The sequence below is a fragment of the Ixodes scapularis genome, unplaced genomic scaffold (assembly GCF_016920785.2).
Source record: "Ixodes scapularis isolate PalLabHiFi unplaced genomic scaffold, ASM1692078v2 PGA_scaffold8__174_contigs__length_109621045, whole genome shotgun sequence".
In the NCBI taxonomy this organism is placed as follows: Eukaryota; Metazoa; Arthropoda; class Arachnida; order Ixodida; family Ixodidae; genus Ixodes; species Ixodes scapularis.
In genome coordinates, this window is record NW_024609883.1 from 43,601,534 (window position 1) to 43,628,793 (window position 27,260).

At 42.9% G+C, this 27,260-nt stretch overlaps 1 protein-coding gene across 1 annotated transcript in view; it reads left to right on the forward strand.

The window, feature by feature from the left end:
* Nucleotides 1–136: 136 nt before the first annotated feature.
* Nucleotides 137–27,260, forward strand: part of LOC8030344 (ATP-dependent RNA helicase DDX1) — a 41,874-nt gene continuing 14,750 nt past the window's right edge. Inside the window, exons 1-21 of the mRNA XM_029967183.4 lie at nt 137–231; nt 640–691; nt 3,248–3,311; nt 5,089–5,212; nt 5,869–5,916; nt 7,932–8,018; nt 8,487–8,570; nt 9,385–9,461; nt 10,829–10,901; nt 11,722–11,798; nt 12,751–12,804; nt 13,375–13,435; nt 13,615–13,673; nt 14,494–14,570; nt 16,481–16,541; nt 18,240–18,311; nt 18,988–19,014; nt 19,552–19,641; nt 21,660–21,710; nt 22,553–22,627; nt 26,648–26,707. Coding sequence (XP_029823043.1) covers nt 216–231; nt 640–691; nt 3,248–3,311; nt 5,089–5,212; nt 5,869–5,916; nt 7,932–8,018; nt 8,487–8,570; nt 9,385–9,461; nt 10,829–10,901; nt 11,722–11,798; nt 12,751–12,804; nt 13,375–13,435; nt 13,615–13,673; nt 14,494–14,570; nt 16,481–16,541; nt 18,240–18,311; nt 18,988–19,014; nt 19,552–19,641; nt 21,660–21,710; nt 22,553–22,627; nt 26,648–26,707 — 1,389 coding nt within the window. The 5' untranslated portion in view covers nt 137–215. The remainder of the gene's footprint in view (nt 232–639; nt 692–3,247; nt 3,312–5,088; nt 5,213–5,868; nt 5,917–7,931; nt 8,019–8,486; nt 8,571–9,384; nt 9,462–10,828; nt 10,902–11,721; nt 11,799–12,750; nt 12,805–13,374; nt 13,436–13,614; nt 13,674–14,493; nt 14,571–16,480; nt 16,542–18,239; nt 18,312–18,987; nt 19,015–19,551; nt 19,642–21,659; nt 21,711–22,552; nt 22,628–26,647; nt 26,708–27,260) is intronic.

Here is a 27,260-nt window from a genome sequence, read left to right on the forward strand (position 1 = left end):
TCATAATTGTGTTTATAATAAAGAATGTGTTGTTTTAAGTTAATATTGTTGCAAAGCTTAATTTAAAATCTCAAGTCAGAAAAACAAACAATTCGGCTCATCAGCACATCCAATCCAGATCTTTATCCAGATCTTTATCCAAAGCCAAAGTTCTGTTTTCGGTTTTTGGCTGAGGTTCGCAGTGTTAGGATTCCTGACGTTTTCTCTGCTGTATTATGACTGCTTTCGAAGGTAACTCGTCATTTCTTCTACTAATTTTATCGTGTAACTGTCCCAAGTGCAACATTTTGACATACTTAGCCATGTGGTCTCTGAAACCCTTTTAACAGCCGTGCCTGTGCCTCGATGGTTTCACCCTTTCACGATGCCGGCATCAAAGCAAAACTTGAAGAAAAAAAAAAAGTTTTTAACATGTTTTTACTACAAATAAACCAGGATGTGTGCATAACGTGTGACCTGCTGATATCTGTTATTTTAAACTCGTACAATATTTTAGTAAATGTGAAATTAAACGTATTTTACGTATTATTCCTCTAAAGTTCGATGAGGCCGTGCTGGAGTGTAAGCCTGTCGCATGTCTTGAACGTTCAATATTAATAATAGTTGTTACAGTAACGGTGTTGTTACTTTTTCTTAAAGAAATGGGCGTTCTGCCCGAGATTGCAAGAGCAGTCGAAGACATGGAATGGACGTGAGTATATTACTCATTGACCGTTTTAGTTTGAAGAGCACACATTGCATACACGATCAACGGGGTGGTGCACGAAATAACCCAGTCCCGAAATCCCCGTGTCAAAACCCCAGCTGCAAATTGCCCGCGTTATCTGCCCCGTCCTCAAAATCCCCGGCCATCAGAATCCCCCGCCATCAGAATCCCCCGTGCCCCTATCCCCTTATCAATTCCCACGGCGTCTCCCCCAAGTCTCGTTACGGGTTGAAGGACAAACGTATACCGATGCCAGCCACAGCACATAAACCTGGGGAAGCAAGGATTTCAAGTACAAAATGGAATGGCAGAAAATTTGGACACCATATACTTAAAATGCAGAGAATGTTCAATGACTTATGGAAACGATAACAACATTGCAGTCCGTTGTAACTCAACATGGTAGGGCGGGGGTAAGACAGGTTGGGGAAGAGGAAGCAGACAGAACGGTGGAGAAGAGAGGGGGAAACCTCCTCTCTTTAGCGTTCCATCTGCTTCTTCCTCCCCGGCCCGTCTTACCCTCACCCTACCTTCTTTGAGGGCAGAGAGTTTGACACAGTAAACACAAAATAGTAAATAATGGCAAATAGTAGACTGATTCAAATTTATTAATTTATTTATATACTTATTTATTTATTAATCAGAATGTTGTGAACCTTTCGGTCTTCACAAGAAAGAAAAAGTTCAACACACACACAAAACAGGAGATTTATAACATACTCTACCACGGGAAGCGAGCGCCGGTGTGTTGTAGCTTCCTGCGCATCTTGAGGACATACGTTTCCAGATGCGAAACTTAACTGTTCGAACTCTCCCAGCATAAAAGGCTCTGGTGTCATCCACATGACTATTCCAGCGCAGAGTATTAGCCAAAATAATCCCCAAATACTTCAATTCTTTAATGGCACGTATAAAGTAGCGGAAGTTTTAGACCTTGTTCTTGTTTGTAATTATGCAGGAGACAGTCTTACAAAAATCAGTTACCATACCCCTTTGCTTACTCCACAAGAAGATTTATCCTGCAGTGGTTGAAAATTTCCTGGTCCTGGACCGTTGCCAGTTTTTTAAAAACCATACAGTCGTCTGCAAACAGTTTAACTTGAACAGGGGAAGAATCAAGATTAAAAAAGAACTCCCTGAAGAAATGCAATTAATGCTGACACTGACTTGCAAAGCAGCGGTTCTCACTACATAGCAAAGGTGATAACGATGATTACGAAAGGGTGAATCAGACATGGGGACATTGGCATTCGAGAGAGGCAAGATGAGGATTTTACGGCAGAGATTTTGACACCCGGGGGAAATGACACGTGGCATTTGGGACGGAGGAATTGTCACCGGGAGAATCGTGCTACAACTGATCACAGAAGGTTTGAATGCTTTCAAGCTAGGACTTTCGGGTAAAACGTCTGTGGCAAGGTTAATTGTTTAACCGCACTAGACAATGTACAACTTCTTACCTCGAACATTAAAAAAAAAAGAAAAGAACGGAAATGACACCTACATGGTAGTTAAGTGGAAGTGCACATGGATCAATATTTGATTTTACGTGCAGAGCAAGCTATATGTAGTTTTCACGTGACGTCACTTCCCCTATACCCGCCCGCCGGCTGCCATTACCAGGTACTGAGAAGCAGACGCAGATGCCTCTGCCGCTTGTGCACTGCATCGCAATGGCGCATGTATCGTGCATATGTTACAGCCTTCACAAGCATGACTTCAGAACAAAGTTTCCTTCCAAAATGCAGATTTTTAACTAATGAAATGCATGACATCACCTCATGATATAAAATGCAGTGTCGAAGAAACGAGGTTTATTCGAAGCAGTTTCAGAAATCTGTTACATCACCAAGCGGTCCACGTCGTAATTCTCACTAGAGCCTAAGGTCAGCAAATTCGTCAATGCGTGTTAATAATAATAAAAAAAAAAGCATTTCTTTTTTTATTTTTATTATTTTTTAGGTGCATCAACATGGTATGCTACAGAGCAGCACATTGTTATTGCAAACAAGTGATCAGCATTCATTCTTGATTGTCTCTCATTGCTGAAAGGCTGTTATCAAAAGAATTGTTGTTCTATAATGTCTATGGGCAGAAAAATTTGGTGGTCTTCGCTATAACCTGCTCGAGCACAGACTGAGCGAAAAAATTCCGAATCCATGCTCGCACTAACTGTGTCTTTGAACATGCATTTCTATTTTGCAGCGCTATCATTGCCGCAGCGGTGACTATGATAGGAGCGAGCAGCAAAAGATGATATCAATAAAAGACACGCCAAACACCAAAAGTGTGCTCCTTCCCAGATGCACATGTGCAAAACGTAGCGCGTGGACTCATATTGTGAAATATATTCGCCCACAAAAATTAGTCTGTTTGCATTATTTAAAATTGGCTAACTGATTAGCAAACTGGTGATGGTCTGGGTACGTAGAAACTATAAACGCACTAGACAGAACAATGTTGGACGCCCTTTTATCTTCTGTGTGTACTCTTTCTGCCTACCCTGTATGAAAATTTTTTCCCCGTCTTCTCTCTGGGCAGGCTTCCAACCGACGTACAGGCCGAAGCTGTACCTTTGATTCTCGGAGGTGGAGACGTGCTCATGGTAAGCTCTTGGAAATACTTCGGAGCACGTTGCAGAACCGTCTCATCAAGCTGCCCAATAATGCTGTTTTGACGCATTCTTCCTAATCAAAAACAAGGTTTAATTTTTTTTTTCTTCACAAATATTTTTGTTTGTGCTTTTTGCGTTGCAGTGTTTCGTCGAAACCGGTAGCCTACGCTTGCGACATGGCTCGTTTTTTCTCATCCGTGATTCTCGTGAATTGCGCTAAGCGTCCCTGGCATGACGCATTCAGCTCGTCAATTTTCCTGTCTGAAGAGAATAAAGCGCTCCTCTTCTGGTTGTTGTACGGCCACTTATGCATGCGCAGACGAAAGTAAGCCATCAAACAGCAGGTTTAGTAACAGTCTCTGTGCAGAATGTTACCAAGGCGATTAGGTAGTTGTGTTGCGCTGTCAACCCGTTTGTCGACCACCCTACTTTTGGTAACGACACATCTAAAGCTGGTGAACTTTGGTTTCTAAGGTTTCAGAAAATTTAATTACTTGTGCAAAAAACTAAAAGTAGCAATAAAATTGTCTTTTCGGATGTGGTACCTCAGCCGCCTCGGTGGCTCCGAGGCGAGAGCGCCGGCCTACAGATTCCCAGGTGGCGGGTTCGAATCCCGACCAAGGTGCCCGCAATATGACGGAGGCTTATTGCGGAGAAGGCGCCGTGTAACCGAGCTTTCGGTTGCACGACAAAAGATCCCGAGGTGGTCGAAATTAATCCTCAGTCCTCCGCTGGGGCGTGCCAGATGCCCGTCGTAGGTTTGGCACGTAAAACCCCCAAATTTGACTTTGGATGTGGTACCTTTTTACTGAGGCCCGAAATGGAGCAGACTTCGCCCATGAGATCCCTCTGAGATATGCCGCAGTATTTATACCGACAGAATGGTTCCCACAAAAGAAAGCCGGGGAGGTCGGCATTTTTACCGCTATAGGTTTTTGTCAAATCAAACGTTTCAGCAACACAAATGATTTTCTTTTTTTAATAGCATTTCAGCTCTATAGCTAAATACCCAGCCATAATAAAATGCTATTTTATTTTTTCAATTGAGATTTAGTTGTTTGCCAGTCTAATCACACACACAAAGTTCTAGAGTACTAACCCACCACCCCACAACAGCCCGTGGAAATCTATGCATATCGCTGGATCGAGGAGCCACAATTCTCGTGGTCCATTGCCGTAGAAGTGCCGAGCATGCACCCTCATCTCGTTAAGCGCCCACCCCCATCTTTATGAAACATGAAATATATAAGCAAAGGACACATGGAGTGCACACCCCAGCCAACTTCTGAGGCCCCTCAAGCTAATCGAAGTGCTCCTCGGCATCGGCTGCTTCTCCGAAAAGCTCGTGCAGAGCAGCGAGAGACTTTACACGTGTGCGCCGGTGCAAAGCGGAGGGGATCAATGTGAGTGCTGCCATGAAGCAAGCAAGCTAAACAAAAGTGGCACGACCGACGACATCAAACGAAGGCCTACCCCAGCACATGCCTCTTCTGCTCTTCTGCTCTCTGACCTAACAAGTACTTGTTCCCATTTTCTTACGATCGTCGACTTTTGGGTATGGGGTTGCTCGGTAATTTAGGGTAAGTCAACGGCACAATGAAGACTGCACCGCATTTTCTGTCCCTCTTAAAAGAGATATTGCACAGTCGTTCTGCTACTTTCGTGAGCCAGCGCGTTTCTGTCTGTGTTTTCGTGTAAATGAAAAGTATTATTGTTATTATTATTGTTATTATCGCAAGTGCTCATTGGCCCCGAATTCTCCCTTTAGGCTGCGGAGACTGGGAGCGGGAAGACTGGGGCGTTCTGCCTCCCAATTCTGCAGATTGTGTGGGAGACCCTGAAGGACGAAGAGCTCGGACGAGGGAAGAAGGGCGGGGCCACCGGCGCTGCACGTGAGTGGGCACGCGTTCCATGCTCTCCTTCTTGAGCGTTCCTCCGTCCACGGCATAAGTAAAGACGTGAAGACAAAGGATTTCATGGGAACTTCTGTGGTACTTCGAATTGAAAACGGCGTTTACATGGTAACTTTCTTTAGACCCTAACCACCTCATACGGTATAAGTGGGCAGGTTTGAATCTGGCCCAAGGTGCATGCGATCCGACGTTCCGACGTACACTAGTCCTAGCATGGGTCTTGGGCCCAAATCAGGTTTTGGGACAAGAAACTGCTCAACATTTGACTTTCTTTTTTTTAGCTGAGAGATTGCATTGTCATGTTCAGGTGTCTGTAAGATGGAATACTTGGAATATGTATTCCAAGTTCCAAAACCAACTAGCCCTACAATCTACTCTACTGAAAGTCACTAACAAGGTTATAATATCGGTGGGGACCTTTAGCACTCGCCACTCAGCCGTGGCCTGCAACATGTCACCCATCAAAGTCAGATGGGCAGGAAGACAGTGCAATTCTCTACCCCCGATTCCGCAGCAGTGCTCTTGAACCCGTGCTGGATAGGTGTGCCGGTTCCTTTTGTGCCACAGGAATCGATGCTACTATATTTTCCGTGGAGAATTTGAACTCTGTCTTGTTGTTTTGTTATCTGTTTCAGCCGCCACCAAATGGGGCATGAGCTTCTTCGACAGAGGATCTGCCTTAGGTGAGGTACACTTCTGAGCGAGTTTTCAGAGATCCTAGCTGTTGCATGCATTGATATAGCCCTTTTATTAGGGATGCTACAAACCTCCTGAAGCTTGAGTTCGAAAGGTTCACAGTTTTTAAACCTTGCTAAGGTTCGAACTTGAAAAGTTTTCAACTTTAGGACCCCGCTAAGGTTCTAATTTGAATAGTTCGAAATATTAAAGTTTCTAAAAGTTTGAGCTCAAAAATTTCAAATTTCTGACATTTTGTTTGAAAAATTTAAACATTTTAAATTTATTTAAGATTGAATTCGCAAAATTTAAACATTTTGAATTTATTTGAGGTAGAAATTTGAAAACTTCGAAAGTTCTGAATTTAAGTTTGAAGTTTTTTTAATTTCACGGAAGCAGATCAAATTTCTCACTTTCAAACCGTTTTCATGAAATCATAAAAAAGGAATGTGAAATGTGCGACAAATTTTACTGGAAACGTCGCCAATTTCTTTTATGCTGTGAGCATAATCCTTCCTTGTCAGTGCTGTGGTACTGACGGTACTATGTGTATTACTCTCTATTTTCCTTAACTTAAGAAACAAGTGTTTATCTGGTTGAACGATTCATCGAAAATCCCCAAGTTGAACATACCTCTTACTTTGAAAACTAGTAGCGTTTCGATCAAACGTCACCTAAATGCAATGCTGGCATAAGACAACTAAATATATGGGACACCGCATACACACAAAGGCATCCAGGCTTTCCCAAAAATGTTTAGTTTCTCTGGGCACTTATGTTTGGCGGGATGACCCGTGGGATGGAGAAAACACTGAACACATGCACAGCACTCGACACAAGTCAGGGTTGGGGAGAATGCAACCATTAGGGGACCATCCGGCCTAATACAGCCGATCAAGTCACGACCGGTTGTTATTGGGCTAACCATATTGCTGCTGCCTGGAACTTTTCTTCTTCGATCAATGGAAATATTTGCCACTCTAAAATGCAGCCGGTTACTAATGGTGATGAAGGAAGCGCCGATTGAGCATTTGCTATAGTGCATCGGCGTCGCACTCCGCTCGCGCCTTTCCTTGATGCGAGGACAGTGATGTAGCCAGGATTTATTTTCGGGGGTGGGGGATTTTCATTACCGAGGTGAAGGGCTTTGCCCCATTTTTGCATGTAGTAGTCGTTGCACTGTACATTTCACAAGTCCCCAACCCCCCGGCTGGCTGGAACAATTCAGTGGTCATTCAATATTTGTCTTCCTTTACTAAAAAAAAAAGAAAGTGATGATTTTGGGAGGGGGTTTGACCCCCCAATTCACCCCCCCCCCCCCCCCCCCCCCCTTAGCTGATCGTGCCACAATCAGCTAAGTAAGACTGACCCTAAATACAATTTCAACTCCACTTCACACATTGACATTTTGTGTATTATTTATATTTGTTGCCTCAAACCTATGGTGAACTTAATTCAAACTTTGTCAAACCTTTGTTCAAAAGTTCGAAGTTCGTCGAATATTTGAACTCGGCAGGATCGAAAGTTTGAAACTCGTCGCATATTTTAGCATACAGTCGACTCTCATTAATCCAAACTCTCTTAATTCAAACTTGTGGATAATTCAAACTAACATGCAGGTCTTATCCTATGCATCTCCATGGGAGGAAACTCCCGTTTATTCAAACAAATTTTCCGTCCCCCTCGAGTTTGAATTAACGAGATTCAACTGTATCAAGTTTGAAAGTTCGAAATTGTAGAATTTCTAAAAAAGATCAGAAGTTCTAAAACAATTGAATTTCTCAGCGCAAAAATCTTGAAAGTTCTAGAATTGTAAAAGTTTTTATGTAATAAGTTTGACGCTTCGAAACGTTGCAAACCTTTCAATCCCCTTGGTTCAATCTTCGAACCTTGGGTTTGCAAAAGGTTTGCGGCATCTCTACTTATTATATAGGATAGCCAGTGCTCGCTTTCATGGCTATCTCAGTTCAGAACCAATGCGCACTGTTAATAACACCCTGTGATATTATTGTGACTTTTTCAGCCGTGAGTCCTAACGGTCTGACAACCCAGAGCAGAGACCAGAAGGGTTGGCATGGTTGCCGGTGTACAAAGGGACTCCAGTACCGGGGTAGGTTTTGTAGTATCATGGCGACAACCATGAATTGTTTGAGAATGGTCTTATACTCACACCATTCTTACCTTCAGGAGTTGTTTGTAGTATTTCAAAATATTTTTCTGATTAGTTTTCTGCACCAGTTTGTGCTCACAGTCAGGGTGGATATTGGCTTAATCTTAGCTCCATCTAATAAGACTTTATCATTTAGTTTCACTGCAAGCACTGCATGCAGCCACTATATCTGTATTTTTTGTGCAAATATGGTAGTTTGGTGATGCACATGTATTTATTATTTAAGGGTTTTAAATGAAAAATCAGTTTGCCGGCAGTTGGCAGTCAATTATTTCCGCAGCCCAAAAATTGTGGTGCCTCTCTTGTGTGCTAATTCTCATCAGGAAATGTTAAATATTGGTCTCCTAAGTTGTCACCAGTTCAGTGGACTGTTGCTGAGATGTCTAATATTTCTTCTCTTCATCAAAGGGAAGTACTATTATGAATCCAAAGTGACGGATGAAGGTCTCTGCCGTGTTGGCTGGTCTACCCTGGCTGCGTCCCTTGACTTGGGTAAGGCAACCTCACTTCGTTTTTTTCTTTTTTTAGTGGTTATGCAACAGAAGTGTGTAGGCTGTTGGGAGGCCTAGGTTGATACTGTTTCCCGAGGGAAAGGTAAACAAGTTTAAAGAACTTTGAACAAAAACCGTGGAGAAGTTTTGTGGGATTAGGGAAGCTGAGCAAACTTCAGTAGAGTCTGCTGCCAAAGAGAGGAGTTGTAAGAGCTCAAAAAAAAATTAATAAATTTTGCAAATATATACATTTTTTTTTAGCTCAGCTTTGTTGGGAGATGTTTTGTGAACCTCACTGAAGTTCAGAGAATGTCAGCGGAGGTTCTTGCTAAACTTTTGTCAGGAGAAGTCTGGGGAGCCTTAAAAAAGTTTAAGACTTTTTTTTTTTTTTTTTTTTTTTTTTCGAATTTACGTTTAGATTTTTGACAGAAGATGTTTGGAGCACCTCGGAGAAAGTTGTGAATTTCTTTCAGTATTACCTAGGTTTTTAAATCAAATTCAACTATCCGATTTTGTCAGGTCGTTTACATGCACTGTAGTGGATACCACAGATCTATATGGTTGTTCTTCAAAGATTAGGTTTAGCATTGACTGAGTTTGAGCCTGGAAGTGTGCATGGTTGTCATGTTTTATTTATTTGAGACAAATATAATTTTGAAAATACTAGGTATATTATGGAATTTGCATTTCACCTTTTGCTTGATTGTATGAACCTCTTTATTTGTGTGACTGAAGTAGTCTTAAATGTATTTATGTAATGTAAGCAATAATTTCTTTACATATGACATCTTTCACAAGCAACATTTCTTTTATAGGGACTGACCGACAGGGCTTTGGGTTCGGAGGCACTGGCAAGAAGTCGTTTGGAAAGCAATTTGATTCGTACGGAGAGGTAAGCTACACTTTGGTCAGCGGCAGGACGACAAAAATATTTGGCTGCCATTTTAAAAAAGCTTTCTCATTTAATAGTTTAAGACAAATCAGGAAATGGCTAAAGGAAATCGGCTATGTTTGGGCATTAAGCGTTAAATTTTATTTCAAACAGATTTTCTAAAAACGGGTAAGAGTTAGATGAGTGCCGTCTTCATCATGTATTTATCAGGCTCGGCAGATATTAGATGAGGGAATAATCGTCATGTTAAGTAGACTAATGAGCTTATTTCATTAATTAACTTTTCAAGTATTGATTTTAGGGACCATGCTGCAATTACAGTATTGACGGCAATTAATATTAGAGGCCAGACCAATTTAAAGAATTTGTGAAAAGGTATTGGTTTTTAAAATATGAATCAATAAATATTTGTGTTTTTTGTTTTCCCCCAATTTAAAAATTGTAAGCAAAAAGAGAGCTTCAAGCTCTGCCCTTAATGGTGCTTGGAAGAGTGACATGGTCGTTTAGCTCACGTTGTCAAAGGCATTGTTGGCGCACTCAGCAATGACACGTGCTGCCGAGATAGTGACGACACAATTGAAACGACAGTGACACTCTTTATGGGTGCAATTTTTAAACCGGGCAAAAAATGTGAAAATTGATGAAGCAATATCTTAAAAACTCTGCATTAAACATAGCATACATAGGGCCTGTTCTTAGTACCTTAATGTCTGCGTCTGGGACATAACTATGGTGACATCAAGCTGTTGTGTGACAACCATCATCAGTGTGACTGTCGTCATGTGACACTGTAATGTCACGTGACACTGTAGTGTCGCATGACGCTATGACAGCTTGTGACACTGATGTTGTGCTGACATTCCATCATGTGACATTGTTACATCAGGTGGCACTGTGACAATGCGTTGGTCACATGACATAGTCATCTCATCACGAGCTTTTGTGACACGGTGACGTTACATGACACCGTGACATTGCAAATGCCTTTGGGACGTGCCAAAGTGACAGGCAGTTTTTCTGTATAGGTGCCCATATTTGGGGAAAAGTGAAAGCTTCAAGCACTTTGAGAACCACCGACCATGCACTGCTAAAGTTGATATATGTGGAGAGCAAGTCGTCTGCTTTTTGTGTAGGGGTTGCGGTGACGTCTGAACAACGCCGAGTTCTGACTGGCTTTAATTGAAAAGATATTGGGTAGACCTCGACGCTAGATGCCTTGAGGTCTTCCCACTATTCTTTTCAATCAGCCAACAAGAGCCCCGCATTCTGACGTCTTTGCAACCCCTGTGCAAGAAGCAGATAAACTTGCGCTCTGCTTAGCCGTGAATTCGTCCGTCTTTAATATTCCACTCCTACGTTCTTCACAGCCCTTTGGAATGCACGACGTCATCGGCTGCTACCTGGACCTTGACGCGGGGACCATCAAGTTCTCCAAGAACGGTAGATCTGGGGAACGCGTGGGCCCCTTTTTTTCTCTTGTCACGACTACAGTTCCTAGACGTCCCCTTCGGCTGGGGCGTTTACTGTACCACGTCAGCCGTGCGTCGAAAGCGATCCCTAAGTGGCAACGAATCGCTTTACGGTAGTCGACTCGTCGTGCCGTCGGATATCGCGATCCCGGCGGTTAGGAGCCACCGAGTAAGCTACGCTCGGAGCGTCGGCACTTTGTTCCTTAGTTTTCTTGCGGGTGCCGCCATTTTGGTGCTCAGTGCAGAGCGGGCGCAGTCAGCCACATTTACAACTCGAAAATGCGACTTCCTGCGCCTAAGTGCGACGTTGGAAATCCCGGGCGATGTCAGTTCGTTTTGTCGCGTACCGTTCAAACATTTTGTGGAGGACGCGAAAGCGCCTGTTGCGGCTTCGGGCGAAGCTTGGGATAGCCGCGGCAACGATTGTTTTGGGCACCAGGATGACCAAAGTCTCTTTACTCTAAAGCACAGCTTAGTTGGTGGCTTTACCGGCAGTTGGCCGTAGAAGTTCCGGCAAGAGAGTATGAGCAAACGCGAGTGTCTCCGTCGTCGCGGCGTCCCACCTCTTGGCCGCAAAATTTCCGTGGGCTGGGAAGCTGGGGAGTGACCTACGGTAGAATGGGCGTCTGCTGTACCCAGTTTTACCGCTGTGCCATTGCTGAAATCGCGGCCGGCAACGGCACCACGCGAGCATGGCATCATTGGGTGGAAATCGAGGGATCGCAAGCTAGGATGTGGCAGACACATCGGTCGCATCCTAACTTGATGGTCCTGAATCGTTGTCTGCGCAGGCATCGACCTCGGAGAAGCGTTCCAGATCCCGCAGAACTTGAAGAGGTCCCCGTTTTTCCCAGCAGTCGTCCTCAAGGTAGGACTCTCCTCGCTCTGCAGAGCAGAGCCCGATAGAAATTGAGTAGTCATGTGCGATTAGTAGATTTTGTGTGTTTGGAGCGAATTCGAGGCGAATGGTGGTTTTGGCCGAACATGTTTGAATCGAATGTTTAATGGTTCCTCGAAGCCTTTCACTCCTGTTGCACCGTGCTTGAGTGAAAACCAAGTTGAACTCGTGAAGGTTGTTCCCAAGCTTTCACTTGTCCATCTCTAAGCTAAGTTAGTTTTAGTATAACTATATTTATGGAGTGGCCTCAGGAGATCCAGTGCCTACGGATTTGACATACGCTAAATTAATACAGATGGCCAGCTAAACCTAATCAGAGGGGATTTATAACTCTTCTTGCTATATGCAAGTATCCTGTCTTCAATCTCCAATTAAAAAAATATAGACAATCACTGATTAGTGATTAATGCAGCTGGTGAGGGCACCTCTGCCTTACATGCTTTTGCATAATGGCCACAGTTTAATTTTGAAAATTTTACTGCAATGTAGATATCAACATTCATAAAGTTTTTGTCTCTTTATAATACACCAAGCACCATACAACACCCGCGGAGTTCGCTTCCTCTGGTGTTGCTTCTCCGCAGTGCACCCGTGCGCGGTCTGAAGCGCGCTCAACGGGGCTAACCCACCACGATCGATACTTCGAAAAATATGAATATCGCAGTTCATCTCGATGCGAATATAGAATAGGTTATTAATCAAATATTTGTTCAACCCTAAAGTTTATTGAATGAAGATGAAAAATAATCTGGGAGATCTTGGCAATGTTTTGAGCAGCGTCTGGGCCACTTTACATGTTTTTAGAGGGCTCGTGCATCACTTTGCATCGCATGAATTCTCTTTATCATTCCTTACTTCATCCTTTTTGTTTTTCTTGGTTTAACGTGTAAACCCTTAAAGTTTCCCATCTTTTTCTCTTCAGAATGCTGAAATGGAGTTCAACCTTGGGGGCACCCCGTTCAAACATCCGCCGGCGGTGAGCAACGTTTTTTTAACTGGCAATGCCATGGCCGCTGAAACTCAACGTTGAGACAGGACATTTGACGTTTTGCATTTTGTAATACAGTAGAGCCTTTTCATAGTAAAGTCAGCTTACGAAGTAACTTTTTCCTACGTTCACATATTTTTGCCAATCTTTGTACCTCTAGTGTCAAGCAACGTTGAAAACTTTTTAAGTATTGTCTTTATACCATGGAATTTCTCTACAGTGAAGTCAGATTTTTCCGTAAAAAAAATTTAACTCTAGGACTCTGCCAGAATTTACTACTTCAATTTCGCGTTACTACATAGTGTATTGCTGTCTTCACGATATGAATGTACTATATTATAAAATGAACCTACTCTCTCTAGTCAAATAAATTGGTGTCAAACTTGTGAGGCTCGTGCCAACGTTGGCTGGTGCAGATGCCCAAGTTCGAGTCACCGTCAAAAAGGCTAATGTTTTTGAAGAAATGTTTTTGTTGGTTAATTAACTGTAGTGTAGAGGGGCCTATTTGCTGTCCAAAGCTTGCTCTTCATGTCTTTTTTTCTCTAATTTCTTTCTCAGGACGGCTTTGTTGCAGTTTCGGAAGCACCCAAAGAGTGCATCGTGGAGTCCACTGTGACTGGTGAGAAAGCTCGCAACTGGCCATTGCTGTTTGGCACGTTTCACTATGTCGTAAAAATAGGACATTTTACAGACGACACAACTCTTTACGGCGGCCTCTTTCGTTCTCATTGTATATCTAAAACCCGTCGTTGAGGAGTTTGGAAGAAATAAAACTGGTTTGTGGCACGTTTCTTGCAGGAACCTCGGTGGGAGCCCCCAAGAGCGTCAAGAATGCGCCCCAAGCCATCATCATTGAGGTTTCGGGTCTCTTTATTTAAATGCATAGCATTTGTAGGTCCAGCTGTTGGTGCTTTTGTGTCTTTGCTGGCGTGTATCCTCGATGACAATACTATAGTGTCATGGCGGTTTGACATTGCGGTGTCATATGGCGTAACGACACATGACACCGTGGTGTCGGGTTACATTATGAATTGACGTTGCGACATCGAGTCGCGTGGCACTGCTACATCATGTAACAACAAGACTTCACAATGTCACGTCGTGGTACATCATCTAGCGTGCCAGAGAAGCAATGGTACGGCAAGGACGACGGGTGCAGCGAGGCAAAAAGGACCTATAAAGGCTATGAATTTCATGCACCTTTGGAACATGCCAAAGAGACAGGCAGCTTTCGTTTTGCCTTAAAATGCGCATCCCCATCAAGCCCCAAAAAAGATGGCGTTTTTCGTGTTTAGAAGATGCACAGATCACGCCAGTTTTTTCTTCTCTCTATGTCGAATACCAAATCACTTTGAGAAGAAACCAAGTAGCCAACCTTGTATGGGCGACGGAGTATGGCAGTTTTAAGAGCTGTGTCGTTCCAGTCTCGTTTTTTCTTCCATTAATTATGTAATTATCTGTGCATTCTTCGAGCACGTCGCATTCGTCCAGTTGGTGGGTTTGAATGCCGGCCGAGGTGCCAGCAGTCCGTCAAAGGTTCATTGCGGGGGGGGAGGGGGGGGGGGGGTCGGCGTGTGACCGAGAGGGCGTGCCGGACGCCCTTCTTTGGTTTGGCACGCGAGATCCCCCAAAACCTGTTTGTCACGTTCCTAACGCCGAGTTTGTGCGAATCCTCAGCCATCTCGGGAGCTGGCAGAGCAGACACTCAAGTGCATCACGAGCTTCAAGAAGCACCTTAAGGACCCTGTTGTGCGGTGAGTGCGAGCAGAGATGTCTCTGGGCCTGCCTTTGCATAAAAAATTGGGTTGCCAGTATGCAGTGGAACCTGTTTCAAAGTGTTCGAAAGGACCACCGCTGACCAGAGAAAAACCTATGAAATTGGAGACTGTGCCTAGGGACTTACCGTAAAATACTGTGTGGTCGCCCAGCCCCTACTTTTGAAACATTTGAAGTATAGGGTGTCTGAATTTGCCAGTCTGGGATCTAAGATGGGCTGTAAAAATCGGCGGCTGCACATAGCTATTTAAACTTTTCGTCAAGGTTGTATTTTACAGGTTGTTTTTAACATGCAAAATTACAAGGTGTAGCTTCCTTTCTGTAAAAAATGGGGCCAGAACAGGCAGACGACCGAGTCGAGTGGTGGGGCGCGTTTGGCGCAGATATTGATAGATGGCGTCGGGAGCAGCGTGTAAAGATGTAGTTGACCAGCAAACGACAGACGAAATCGGTCGGCAGCAAGCGCGCCGTTGGCGCCATCGTTATGCAACTGCGTTTTCTTTTATTCTTGTTACTTCAAGTTTTGCTATCATTGTCCGTTTTTATTTTTAAACCAAAGGTACATTACAAAAAGATGATGTCCATCAGTCTTGATAAGGAGGTAGCTCATCTATCAATAGGTGCCCCAAATGCGCCCCGCCTCTCAACTTTGTCGTCTGCGTTTCCGTCCACCGTTGGCCCTGGCAAGATTTTTGGCTTCATGTTTTACAGAAAGGGAGCTATGCTTTGTAATTTTACAAGATAAAACCGACCTGTGAAATAGACCTTTGACAAAAAATTTAGATTGCTACGTGCAGGCGCCGATTTTTACGGTCCATTTTAAATCGAGCCCGAGTATTTCAGGCACCCTTTATAAGCAAAAGATATATCGAGCACCCACCTCAGCAAACTTATAAACCCACCAAGCTGAGATGCTTCTCTGCATCAGCTGATCCTCCAAACACACCGGTGCAAAGCAATAAAGCTTGACACAAAATTTGAAAAAATAAAAGAGGAACACAGTAATATTAAACTTTGAACTTCAGAGAATTGGAAATCTAACAGAAATGAACTATGGTTACATTAAACTTCAAAAAACACCCTTTGAATTTTGCGAAAAATAAACTCGGAAAATAGGAAATCCTATTTATAAGATTTTGACTGGTAAAAAATGAGGTTATGTTCTTCAGTCAGAGGCTCGAGGAATAATGATAGCGTTACTTCATCACAACCATCAGAATTTGGGTTTTCTCAGGTTAAAAAATTTTCCTAATAAATGAAAGGCCCGTCATTTTTCTGCAAAGGTGGCTTTTTATGTAATTAATAAACTGATGTTTTGGGCTCGTTATTTAATCCTTCCGAAGTGTAGAAATAAGGGGTTCAAGGTGCCTTTTATACTTTTGGTGGAACTGTGGGCGTAACTAAATTTTTATAAAACACTCTGGGTGCGTGCATTGGATAATATTGGGCTTTGTCCGAATATGAAGATTCCTTTGTGTGTTGAATCTAGTTCGCCTGCACCAGAACATGTAAGGTTAGATTCATGGTCCCCCTTTCTCGCATTTTGGCTTTTGCTTTTGACAGTCCTACATTATTAACATGTAGTAACATGCACATTTGCATGCACATGCGATAACAAACTTGCTGGATTAGCCCCAGTGTGAGGGTCTGGCATGTAAGCAAAGCATGCAGGGCATGCTTACTGTTATTTGCAGTAACAGAGTTGTTATAAAGAGATGTGAAAATTTTTAGATTTCTACCATTAGTTGCTAAGAGCAACGCCCCATTTTTGTTTTATTTTTAAAACTGTTAAGAATAATGTAGAGGCAAGTGTGTTTGCGGTAGATCTCATACTTGAGCCAATGATTGCAGGCGTGATTGCATGGCGTCTTCACCGCGTCTTTTGCAGGGAGTTGCTCGTGATTGGTGGCGTAGCTGCAAAGGAGCAAATCGAGATGCTGAGGAACGGGGTGAGTCTTGAAACCTACCATTGCAGTCGTATATCTACGGCATTGCATTGGTGAAACTTCCTTGCGTTGATTGACACTTGTGGCTTGTCTCAAATAATTTAGTCTCTGCAGTGAAACTGTGTTAACGCTTTTTAGAGCAGAGCTCTTAAGGGCTAGTTTCCCCAGGACCGTGTCCCCTGCAAAGAAATGTCGACACAAAACTGGTTGCCGCCGTCGCTCATAGATGGCGGTAGCTGTCCAGAGTGATGTGTTTGCTGGTTGTCCACTTGCCACCGTCGCTCATAGATGGCGCAACCTTTCAAGTAGGGTTGTGCGAATAGTAGATTTTGATTTCGAATCGAATTCGAAGTGAATAGTGATTTTGGCCGAATATTTTCGAATCGAATATCGAATACTTGTAGTTCAAAAATCTTGGCCGCAAAGTGGCATACAAGATAATTATTGCAGACATGCAATTATTAAGTGGGCTGATTTGTGAGAATGAGACCCTAATTAATTCATGTATGACTTATTTATTGGAATACATGGCACCAAGATTGGCAAAGATGGCGCAGGCGTTGCTGGAGCTTATTGGTTGGCTTCTTTTGCCCGTTTTCAAACGAAGTTGATGAAATGACTACGATGAATATATTTGAGAGTTCCGACCATAATATTTGTACCGTTTTGCCGAACGTGTGAGTATATTTTTGATTTTAGAAATCATTCCTTACGGATTTTTAGACAGTAAACAAACACGCAATTCGAGATTGCCAACACTTCGAAAAGCACGAATATTACAACTGCTCTCAAAGCGAATATCGAATAGCGTAATATTCTAAACTACTATTCGAAAATTTGAATATTCGCACAACACTACTTTCGAGCCTTTCCACTCTGGCTTGCCGACTTGCGGCCGGCCATTACTTCATTCTTCACCAAAGTGGAAAGGCTAAAAGTTTTTTTTTTTGGCATTCTTCAATAAAGAATATGCTCAACACAAAGATATTCTTTTTTATCCTTCACTTGCAAGATTTACCTTATTGTGTGGGAGGCAGATCATTCAAACCCTTTGGTTTGGAAGGAATTTTTTGGTAGATGTATACATACTACATATTTTTTGTAGCATAATGCAAGAACGAGTGTATACTGAGCAGTGTGCGAATTGAATGAAGACTTCTGTTACATAGCAGTTATCTGTATAGGTATGTATGTACTAACATTGGTTGATAACAGATTAGCCTCTGCATATCATCAAAGCTGTTCAGTGCACTGCGTACATAAAATACTGTGGTATGTTGATAGTGTATACTGTAAACAACTTTATTTTCATGTGCTTAATATTTCACTAATTTTGTAAAGTGCAGGCTTTAGGGATAAATTGCATGCTCAGTAATTTGCGATTGGGGATAAGATGCTATATATTCATAAAATAACCATGGGGTGTGATGTATTTGCATGATAAATTTTTTGCAACATATATTTCAAGTCGTGGAGTTTGTGAAAGTTGGGTCATTGTGAACAATAAGTTGTTTGCAGCATATGACTTTTAAGAGACATTTTAAAATTTAGTCTTGTGAAGGAGGACCATGGAATAAGTGGGGAGCTTGATGCTTTTTTTTTTTTTTAAGGGGAAACTGCAGGTGATTTGGTTAAGAAAGACATCCATTTCTTTATTTCAATGTCCTCGAAGTCGAGTATTGACACGACTTTTTTATGCAGGTTGACATCGTTGTGGGGACGCCCGGTCGTCTGGAAGATCTCATCTCCACTGGTGAACTGAGCCTGACCCAGGTCTGTTTCAAGCTCAATCTGCCAAAGCTTTCACTTTATAGCTTCCCTGCAATACGTTGGTAATGCTCAATGCTAGAGTGCTTTGCTTTGAAGCTTTTCAATATGTACTGCGGCATATGAGAATATGTATTCTTGATCTTTTTTTTTTTTTTGTCTACCTAAAGTGTAGCTTATGGCAGTATGCTATGTGTCTTTTAGGTGGTACTTGTTATACTCGTGATGTTTTAAAAGAATTAGGACTAGTAGACATTTTGAGCCAGTGATTGTACTGCGATCAAGTGATAAGAGCAAAAAGAAACATTCTTTGTTTGTAATCTATTTGTGCCTTGTCCTTTCACTTTAGAGGTTAGACCTTGCCTTCGCAGAAGCTTAAAACCTTTCGTTTATACAACATAATTCAGTCAACCAATTTTTGGAACTGTAACTTGTTTCCATTATGACTACCGTAAAGTCCTGAGCAAGCACCCTCTCATAATTTGGAGATAATCACGTTAAACTGGGGATGGGCACTCCCCAGGTCAACAGTATGTAAAGATATGTCCTTTGTGTATTTTCCAAATGTTACAAAATTTAGGGATGGGCACTTTTTCTGGAATGGGCTAATGCTCAGTATTTTACGGTATGTCTGGGGACAAATCCTCTCAGTAAAAGGAGGCAACACGGCTCGATTTTCCAGGTGCGGTTTTTTGTCCTGGACGAAGCGGTGAGTGTTTTTTCTTTATACCCTCGCTACCACTGGTCTGGACTTGACTGTACTCCATTCACTTCTAAGCTGACGGTGCAGTGGGAACTGCGCTTTCTCCGGACCAATCAGCCGCTTTCTTTTCATCATCCGACCTTGCTCTTTGTTTGGGGGTAGGCGCGGGAGGGTGATCACATGGCAAAAGAGAGCTTTATGACTGGCCCAAGGAGCACATAGCCCTTACTGCACTCTCGGTTTAGGGGAGAATGGAGTGTAACTGTTGTCTGAAGATGGAGCCAGACGTTCTAGGCCTCTGACTACGAGCTTTTGGCCTGTCGCTTGTGTAGCTCGAATCAGCGTGCCACTTTCGAGAGACATTCTACAAGGAATGTCGCATGAAACGATGGTGCAGCCATTGTTTTTCTTCCTCTATTGATGCATCACGAAAACTTCATAGAATGGTTGTGCAAGGCTCTAGTAAATCGGATATGTGTGTGTTCATGCATACAAAGGTTAACAGGGAGGTGGAAGTTTCATCTTTCTTTCTGTTTTGCTTAGGACGGACTTCTGAATGGAGGGAACGGTGAACTGATCAACCGAGTCCACCGCCAGATACCGCAGATTACGGCCGAAGGACGACGTCTTCAGGTGTGGGGGAGGGTGCCACTGACCACCTTTCATATTTTGTTTGTGCCTTTTTCCGAGACGTCATTGTGGAGCTTTAGTACTACTCAAAACAGTGGCACTTCATTTGAAACATAATTTGCCAGATTTTCAATATTATAGTTTTAGAGGGTTGACAGTTGTTTCTGAGAAGAAACTGGTCATTAAACGCTGTTGGGAGGGTCACAGGTGGTTTAAGGGAATCAGCATAGCATTTGACTTTTATTTTTATTTATTTATTTTTTTTTACCCTTAGGGCCAAGGGCATTACACAGGAGAGTGGTGAATAAATAAACAAATACAGTGGAAAATACAAAATAGTTAAACAGTGGGGAATACATGGTTTTGAACACCTGACTTTAACAACACGAACGCAATCAACAATTAATGTAGGTTGCTTGACTGCTATGTTTTCAAAATATTCCAAAAACTATGAACTTGTGGGTAACAACTAGCAAGCATAAAATATATTTCTTTGTTGGGAACGGTTGAAAACTTAATTATATCCAACCTAAGACAGGGCTTGAAGGCTAATCTCAAATTCTATTTTTTTTTATATAGTAGTCGCAGCCGAAGCCATATCCGAATACCTTCCATTAGATTCCTTCAAACATTGCTTTTATACTTACTCTGAAATGTCTTGAACTTCCAAGTTGCTAGCATGAAAAAGACTCTTTCTTCCGATTGGAAAATGCAAAGAGAGAAAAGAAGATTTGCAGCTCTACTGAAGATGAGTTTGCACATGTCGGCTTTCAGAATTGGGTCCTGACTTGACAATGCTTGCGTCTTGTCATAAAATTGAACCTAAAATAGTTAGTCTTTCCCATTCATTGTTTGTTAACCCTCTTACAGTATTTACTTTAGTAATCAACACACTGTATATGTACAAGGCCTGTGCATCCACTTTGTTGCGGAGCACGCGGGTGGCCAGTCATAGCGATCGACAGCTAGCCCAGCGACTTCAAGGGATACTACAACGAATTTTTGGCACTTATTTCTTAATCTATTTGAATTCAATGGAGCACTATCACATCAGACACACCAATCTCTTGTTGAAAAAGACATAAAAAGGAATTTTAAAACAAATTAAACATTTAGCAAAGAGCACCTGGTGGATGTCGCTAACGCCTCGTTTGTAATGCCCGTCTAGGAACCTTGACAGCTAGTGACGATAACTGTCTCGCCTCCGGCCACCACGAGAGAAGAGGGGAAGGATGAACTCCCCTCTCCCCGAGACTCTCTTTTGTGTTTCCTAGAAGTCACTATTGTCCCTCTACAAGATTATAGAAGATTAACCCGTTGCTCAAAATTTTTACAAAGGCAGCTTTGGGGTTACTTGTGGTGGCCCGATCAGTGGTGTGCTTCGGCCGCTTTCAGCAGATGCTACGAGCCATCGGGGCTTATTCAAGGCCGTGTGAATGTCACGTGACCTTGGAGAGAGGGCAGAGTGACACGCGGAAAGCTTATCACGGGCTACGTCCACAGAGCAGTATTGGCTGGGATAGCTCGCAGCGTCTGCTGCGTCCGGATGTAAGGTCCCGAGACAAACTATGTCACGATTGCGGCGGATGTGACGTGCTCTCTCCGCTGGCTGCTCTCCGAGCGCTTGCCAGAGTGGGCCATTTATAACGAAAAATGCAGCCATCAGGCTCAAAATACAAACGTGCAATTGTCATTTACGAGCATTGTTGATCATATTCGGCCTATTTGTGAACACGACGGGTTTGTCATCACGCAAAGATGCTATCTCTACAGATGGAAATTTTTGCGTGGGATAGTTTCTTTTACTGCAGTATTCAGTATTTCTTGTGCAGAACACAAGGATTGGCTGTATGTGTCTTCTGCACAAAAGAAGATGCATGACCTTTGTTTGTACGTTCAAAATTTGTTTGCCTCTTCATTTGTTTTTTATGTCAAGCGATGTATACACATATGTGCAAACTGTCTTCTGCTTTTGCCCCCTTTATACCTTATGCTTGTTCCCTACGTTTATACTTTTTCAGATGGTAGTGTGCTCGGCAACACTTCATTCTTTCGAGGTCAAGAAGTTGGCGGTGAGTAGGGCAGTGATCTGTACTTCATTGTGCTGAACCGTCGAACATCGATGCCATCATCGTGCAAGACCTACTGTTTGGATTCCATTTAAAAATAGCTAAGATTTGAAGTTGAGTATATAGCAAGGCAACGTCTTCACTTCACCGTTGTTGAGCAAAATCTCGTGACTCAAGGCGACCAAAGCACGATCCTGCAGTATGCGAGCCAGAAAGCCGCCGCTCGGAGACTTAAAACTGTCATTTGAAAGTCATAAATAAGATTCCACGTTTTTCAACGTCTTTCTTTTTTTACATAGTATTCTTTGTTTTTCGAAGTCAATCTTTGACGTTGAAATATGCATTTTGCGTTTGTCAGGGACTACCATGTTAAAGAAAACGGAACGCAGGCGTTGGATTTCCCAAATTCAGGGACACGTTCGCATGTGACCGGAATGTGTGGAAAACGTCTCTGTACCTATAAGAGAAACAAACGAGACAGAGGGTGTTCCCAAATGAAAGAGTAGCCTTGTGGACAGTTCACTTAGGAGTCTGTTCCCTGCAAACAGAAAATAAAGCTGTAGATAAAGCCTTAATCCTGCGAAGCTCGAGCTTTTCTTATTCGAGGACATTATAGATTCGGCATCCTTCGGTTGTCTCCAATTTCGATTGAACCTGCCTGGGGACCGCTCTTTCGAGGTCATCAACACCGCAATTGTGGAATCTTGGTGGTCTCTATTGGGGCAGAGCATCAATTGGCACTGGCCCACGAACACCTCAATCGGAGAATTTGGGAAGTCGGCGGGCAAAGACGCAGCCAATCTGATCATTTGTCCAAGCTTTCACGATCGCTGCTGTTTTCTCAGGAGCGTCTGATGCACTTCCCGACTTGGGTGGACCTGAAGGGAGAGGACAGCGTTCCCGAGACGGTGCATCACGTGGTGAGTCACGCAGCCAACTCTGACAACGGGTTGCCAGGCGGATGCATTCGGGGCCGTTGCATTCTTGAATGCTCGCACGCAACACGTAAGCTTTAGGAAGTAACATCTTGATTTTAAAAACGTGACATTACTTAGGCTGAAGTATGGGGTGTCCTCCCCCCCAAAAGAATATATGGGATTTTTTTCACCGCAAAATTGAACTACGCGTCGCCGGATGCTCATTCTCCGCCCAAACGTAGCATCAGCGGTCCAAAGCAGATACTGAAGTTTGAGAACTTGCTGTTATCTTATTCAAAAGTTAGAAGCGATTTTCTGAAATTTTCCACAAAAAAATGGCGGCCCCCAAATGCGTCGATTTGATCGATGCCTCGTTATGAAGAGCAGGCCCCCATTTTTCCAATGAAATTTTCAGAAAATCGCCTACAGTACAACTTCTGAAGGAGATGGCGGTTAGTTCTGAAACTTTGGTATCTGGTTAAGGCCAGTAGCGCTACATTGGGGCGGAGAAGAAGCGTTTGGCGACGTATGGTTTACCTTTGCGATGAAAAAAATGCCCTAAATGTTTTGGGGGACACGCTGTACTGAGTGAGCTAAGTAGTAGATAAAGATTGATGCGGTGCGATAACGGTGGTTACGACAGTAGTGACATTTTACAGTCGTCGTGAATAGACCTGTTGCAAAACTGACTTTTTTATTGGTTTTTATTTGAGGGGTTGACCTATAATTAGGGCTCGGTGTTTTCGGAGTTTATTTTTCGTCAAATTCGGAGGGTGTTTTTCGGAGTTAATTTTTTGCCGAAGATTCGGAGTATATCGGAGTTTATATTTGTTTGGTTCCCAATTCTCCGAAATTCGAAGTTTAATTTCACAGTGTTTCCTATTGAAAATGAATATGGAAATAATAACCGGATGTAAACGTATGCCATATAAAAAATAAAACGCACTTGTATGGATTAAAATTTCTTCAGTTGAATGTGACGTTCGTGCCATTGCCACTGGCAATATTAACTTGTTCCACAACAAAAGTCGCACGCAAGTGTTACTTCGATAAAAGTCAATACCTAAAAATCAATAAACTCCCGGGGGCAGTCGCTATGAAGCTCGTAGTCATCCCATCCTATTCCATCAATCTAGGCCGCGGCCGCGCGAGGTGGAGTGGTTTAGGAAGCAATAGAGAGTTTCAACTGTCCCTTTTCTCTATTTAATACAATCTCTATGGTCCATAGCTTTCACTGTTACAAAAACATACCTTCTCCTTTCTTTAAATCACAAATCGCATGGCTCAAACTGGAAACCAAAAGAGTGCCTTTTGTCGTTAGCCGAATGTACAATGACCTGTTGCCCTGAATCAACCCCGACGAGATAAGCGGCAAGACCCCTTTTGACAACGGTCCAAGATTTGAAACATAATTATGGTGGAATTTTCCCAGGACCATTGACACCGTGCTAATCAAACTGTACAAAAAACCTTTTTTTTTTTTTTGCGGGGGGCGGGGGGGGTTTCATTGGCACATAGACATTCGGAGTTTATCGGATAAATCCGAATTGACCAAAATTTCACCGGCGGGTGTTTTTCGGATTTATCCGAAAACACGGAGCCCTACTTATAGCTAGGGCTCCGTGTTTTCGGAGTTTATTTTTCGTGAAATTCGGAGGGTGTTTTTCTGAGTTTATTTTTTAACAAAAATTCGGTGTTTATCGGAGTTTATTTTTCATATATCCCCAATTCTCCGCAATTCGGAGATTAATTTCGCAGTGTTTCCTATTAAAAATAATAAATAATAACCGGATGCAAACGTATGCCAGATAAAAAATAAAACACGCTGTTGAATTTGACGTTGGTGTCATTGGCAATACTAATTTGTCCCACGACAAAAATCGCACACAGATGTGGCTTCGATAAACGTCGATACCTTAAAATCAATAAACTGCCGGAGATAGCCGCAAGGAAGCTCGTAGTCATCCCATCAATCTATCCCGCAGCCGCGCGAGGTGGATGTAATAGAGAGGTTTCAACTGCCCCTCTTCCCTATTTTATACAATCTCTATGGTCCATAGCTTTCACTGTTACCCCCAGAAACATACCCATCTTCTTTCTCTAAATCCTAAATCCCATGGCCCAAACTGGAAACCAAAAGAGTGGCTTTTGTCGTGACACGAATGGTGCAATGACCTGTTTCCCTGAACCAACCTTGACGAGAATAACCGTAAGGCCCCCTTTTGACAACGGTCCGAGACTTGAAAGATAATTATGGTGTCATTTTCCCAGAACCATTGAGCATGCGCTGCCAAAAATGTAAAAAAAAAAAAAAAATTTATTGGGGGGGGGGGGGGGGGGGAAAGGGGGGGGGGGGGGGGGGAGGAGAGGAGAGGAGAGAGCATGGGCACATAACAATTAGGAATTTATCGGATAAATCCGAATTGCCAAAAATTTTACCGGCGGGTGTTTTTCGGAGTTTTTCGGATTTATTCGAAAACACGGAGCCCTACCTATAATCATAACCAAGGATGATGAAGCTACAATAGTTATAAAGATTTCTGAGACCATCGAAGCAGCCGAGAGGCTTCGCCGTAGAAGCCGTTCCTTCGAGTACACCGATACAGAGAAGTTAAGCTTGACGTGCGCACACCAGCGTGAAGCAGTGAAGCTTCACGCGAAAAATCTGGAAATTCAGAGAAAAAATTATTTATAACTTATTTAATATTTAAAAAACTTCAAATTTTTCTAGCATTAACCGTTTAACCGTTTTTAGTCTTTTGGGGATTTTTGACCTTCAACCGCTTATTTGTTATCTTTAAAATCAACTTTCTAGCGACACAGAGAATAGTAGTAAACTTCTAAAAAATTCAGTGCTGCCATCTGTTGGCAGGGCTTCAAACTAAGCTATGAGTGGGCCTGGTTCGTCCAAAACAGTCGAGTGCGTGAACCGGGGGAAGCAGACGAGCTATACTCGCCCTGAACCAACGTTACTAAAACACTCAGTTGGGAAACTCCCATAGAGACAGCTTTGAAAAAGTGGCCCCAATCTGTCTCCGAGCACCGAGCTAATGACGAACACTACGCCACCATTTCTCCCGCAGCGGCCATTCGAGGAAGTGCACGTGATATCCACTTTGGCTTTAAGAACAGATACAGCGGTAGAGGTTACAGGGTTTAAAGAAAAGTTTATTGACACTGTAAACTGCAAGTAACCGGTATACAATAGGAACATGTACGCTACAAAGATCCAGGGACGGAGGTAACGAAAAAACAGGGGTGCCACCCCCGTCGCCTTGGCGGACGCGCCGCGTTCAAGTACCGAAGTCAAAATGCACCTAGGGCGGGACGCGCTACCTGAAAGGCCGGCTGAGGCATTGTTGAATAAAAACAATATTAATTGTGCCGCAAAACCCTGCGAACTAAAGATTTTAAAAACATAACGCGTCTCCCTTTTTGTACTAAACTCCAATAAATTTCATACAAAAAGTCTTTTTTTATTTGTTTTTACGCAAAAACAGGCTTTCAAAAAGCTCAAGCTGACCACAGTACAGACAAATGATAAAGAGTGGCGCTGTTGTCGCATTTAGCTCGGTCTCGGTGGACGCCAGCGGCCCAGGTTCCGACGGCGAGTTTCCCAACTGAGTGTTTTAGTAACGTTGCCCTGAACGGTTTGGGGACAATCCCGCATTGACGAGCCAGGCTCATCTAAAGTGGTTAATTAAGGGGTTAAAAACAGTGCATATCTTAATTGAACAGTAAACACTATTGGCAAGTTATTCAAAGTTTTTAATACTATTCGCACATCCTTACACTCTTGTGCTTTGGTCACTTGATGCCGCCACAGCTTTGTGCTGAAGCAGAAGCTGATAAAGGTGAACTCAACCTTCAATTTGGGACTCCTTAAATGTCACAGCATCTAGCTGTTAGTAAAAATAATAAGGTTGCACAAAAAAGGTTGTTTAAATTTTAGCTAGACTTGTCAGTAGTTCGGTTACTTGTGCAAGTGTGTGGTTTTATAGCACCTTCTCCTCACCTGGGCAGGTCTGCATTGTCGATCCAAGGAAGGACACATCCTGGATGAACCTGAGCAGGCACATTGTGGTACGTCCAAATTTTGAAATTCAGATTTTTTTTTCTGATTTTTATTTGAGATTAATTATTACGAGTTGTTGGCGTCACAGACAAGTGGCCCCCAAAGGTGTGATTTGACTGAGCCTTTCCCACTTACAAATTTTCATAGCCTAACATATGGGTTTTAAGCTGAACAGATTTGTTTAAAAAGAGCCGTGAAGGCTACACTTATCCAGTTTGTGCAGGTGAATTACACAGCCAGGGAGTCATAGTATAGGGGGCTAATTGTAATGATCAGTGGGCTCTAATTAAGTAAAATTTATTAAATAACTTTTTACTTTGTAGTGAAAATAGACATGTGGTTCCAATTAGAAACTTGCTGAGCTTCATCTAAAACCACTAAATCAACTCTTTTTAGAAATATACGAGGCAGGTGCAGCAGGCAGGAACGTTCCATAAAGACGCTACATTTGGACGCGTTTCTAGGTCTTGGTTTCTTATCAGTGCGCATCTCTGCACCCACGGTCCTGCTCCCCCGTGGCCGAGGTGCGCAATACATGTGCGCTCTACTTCCCTCCATCCT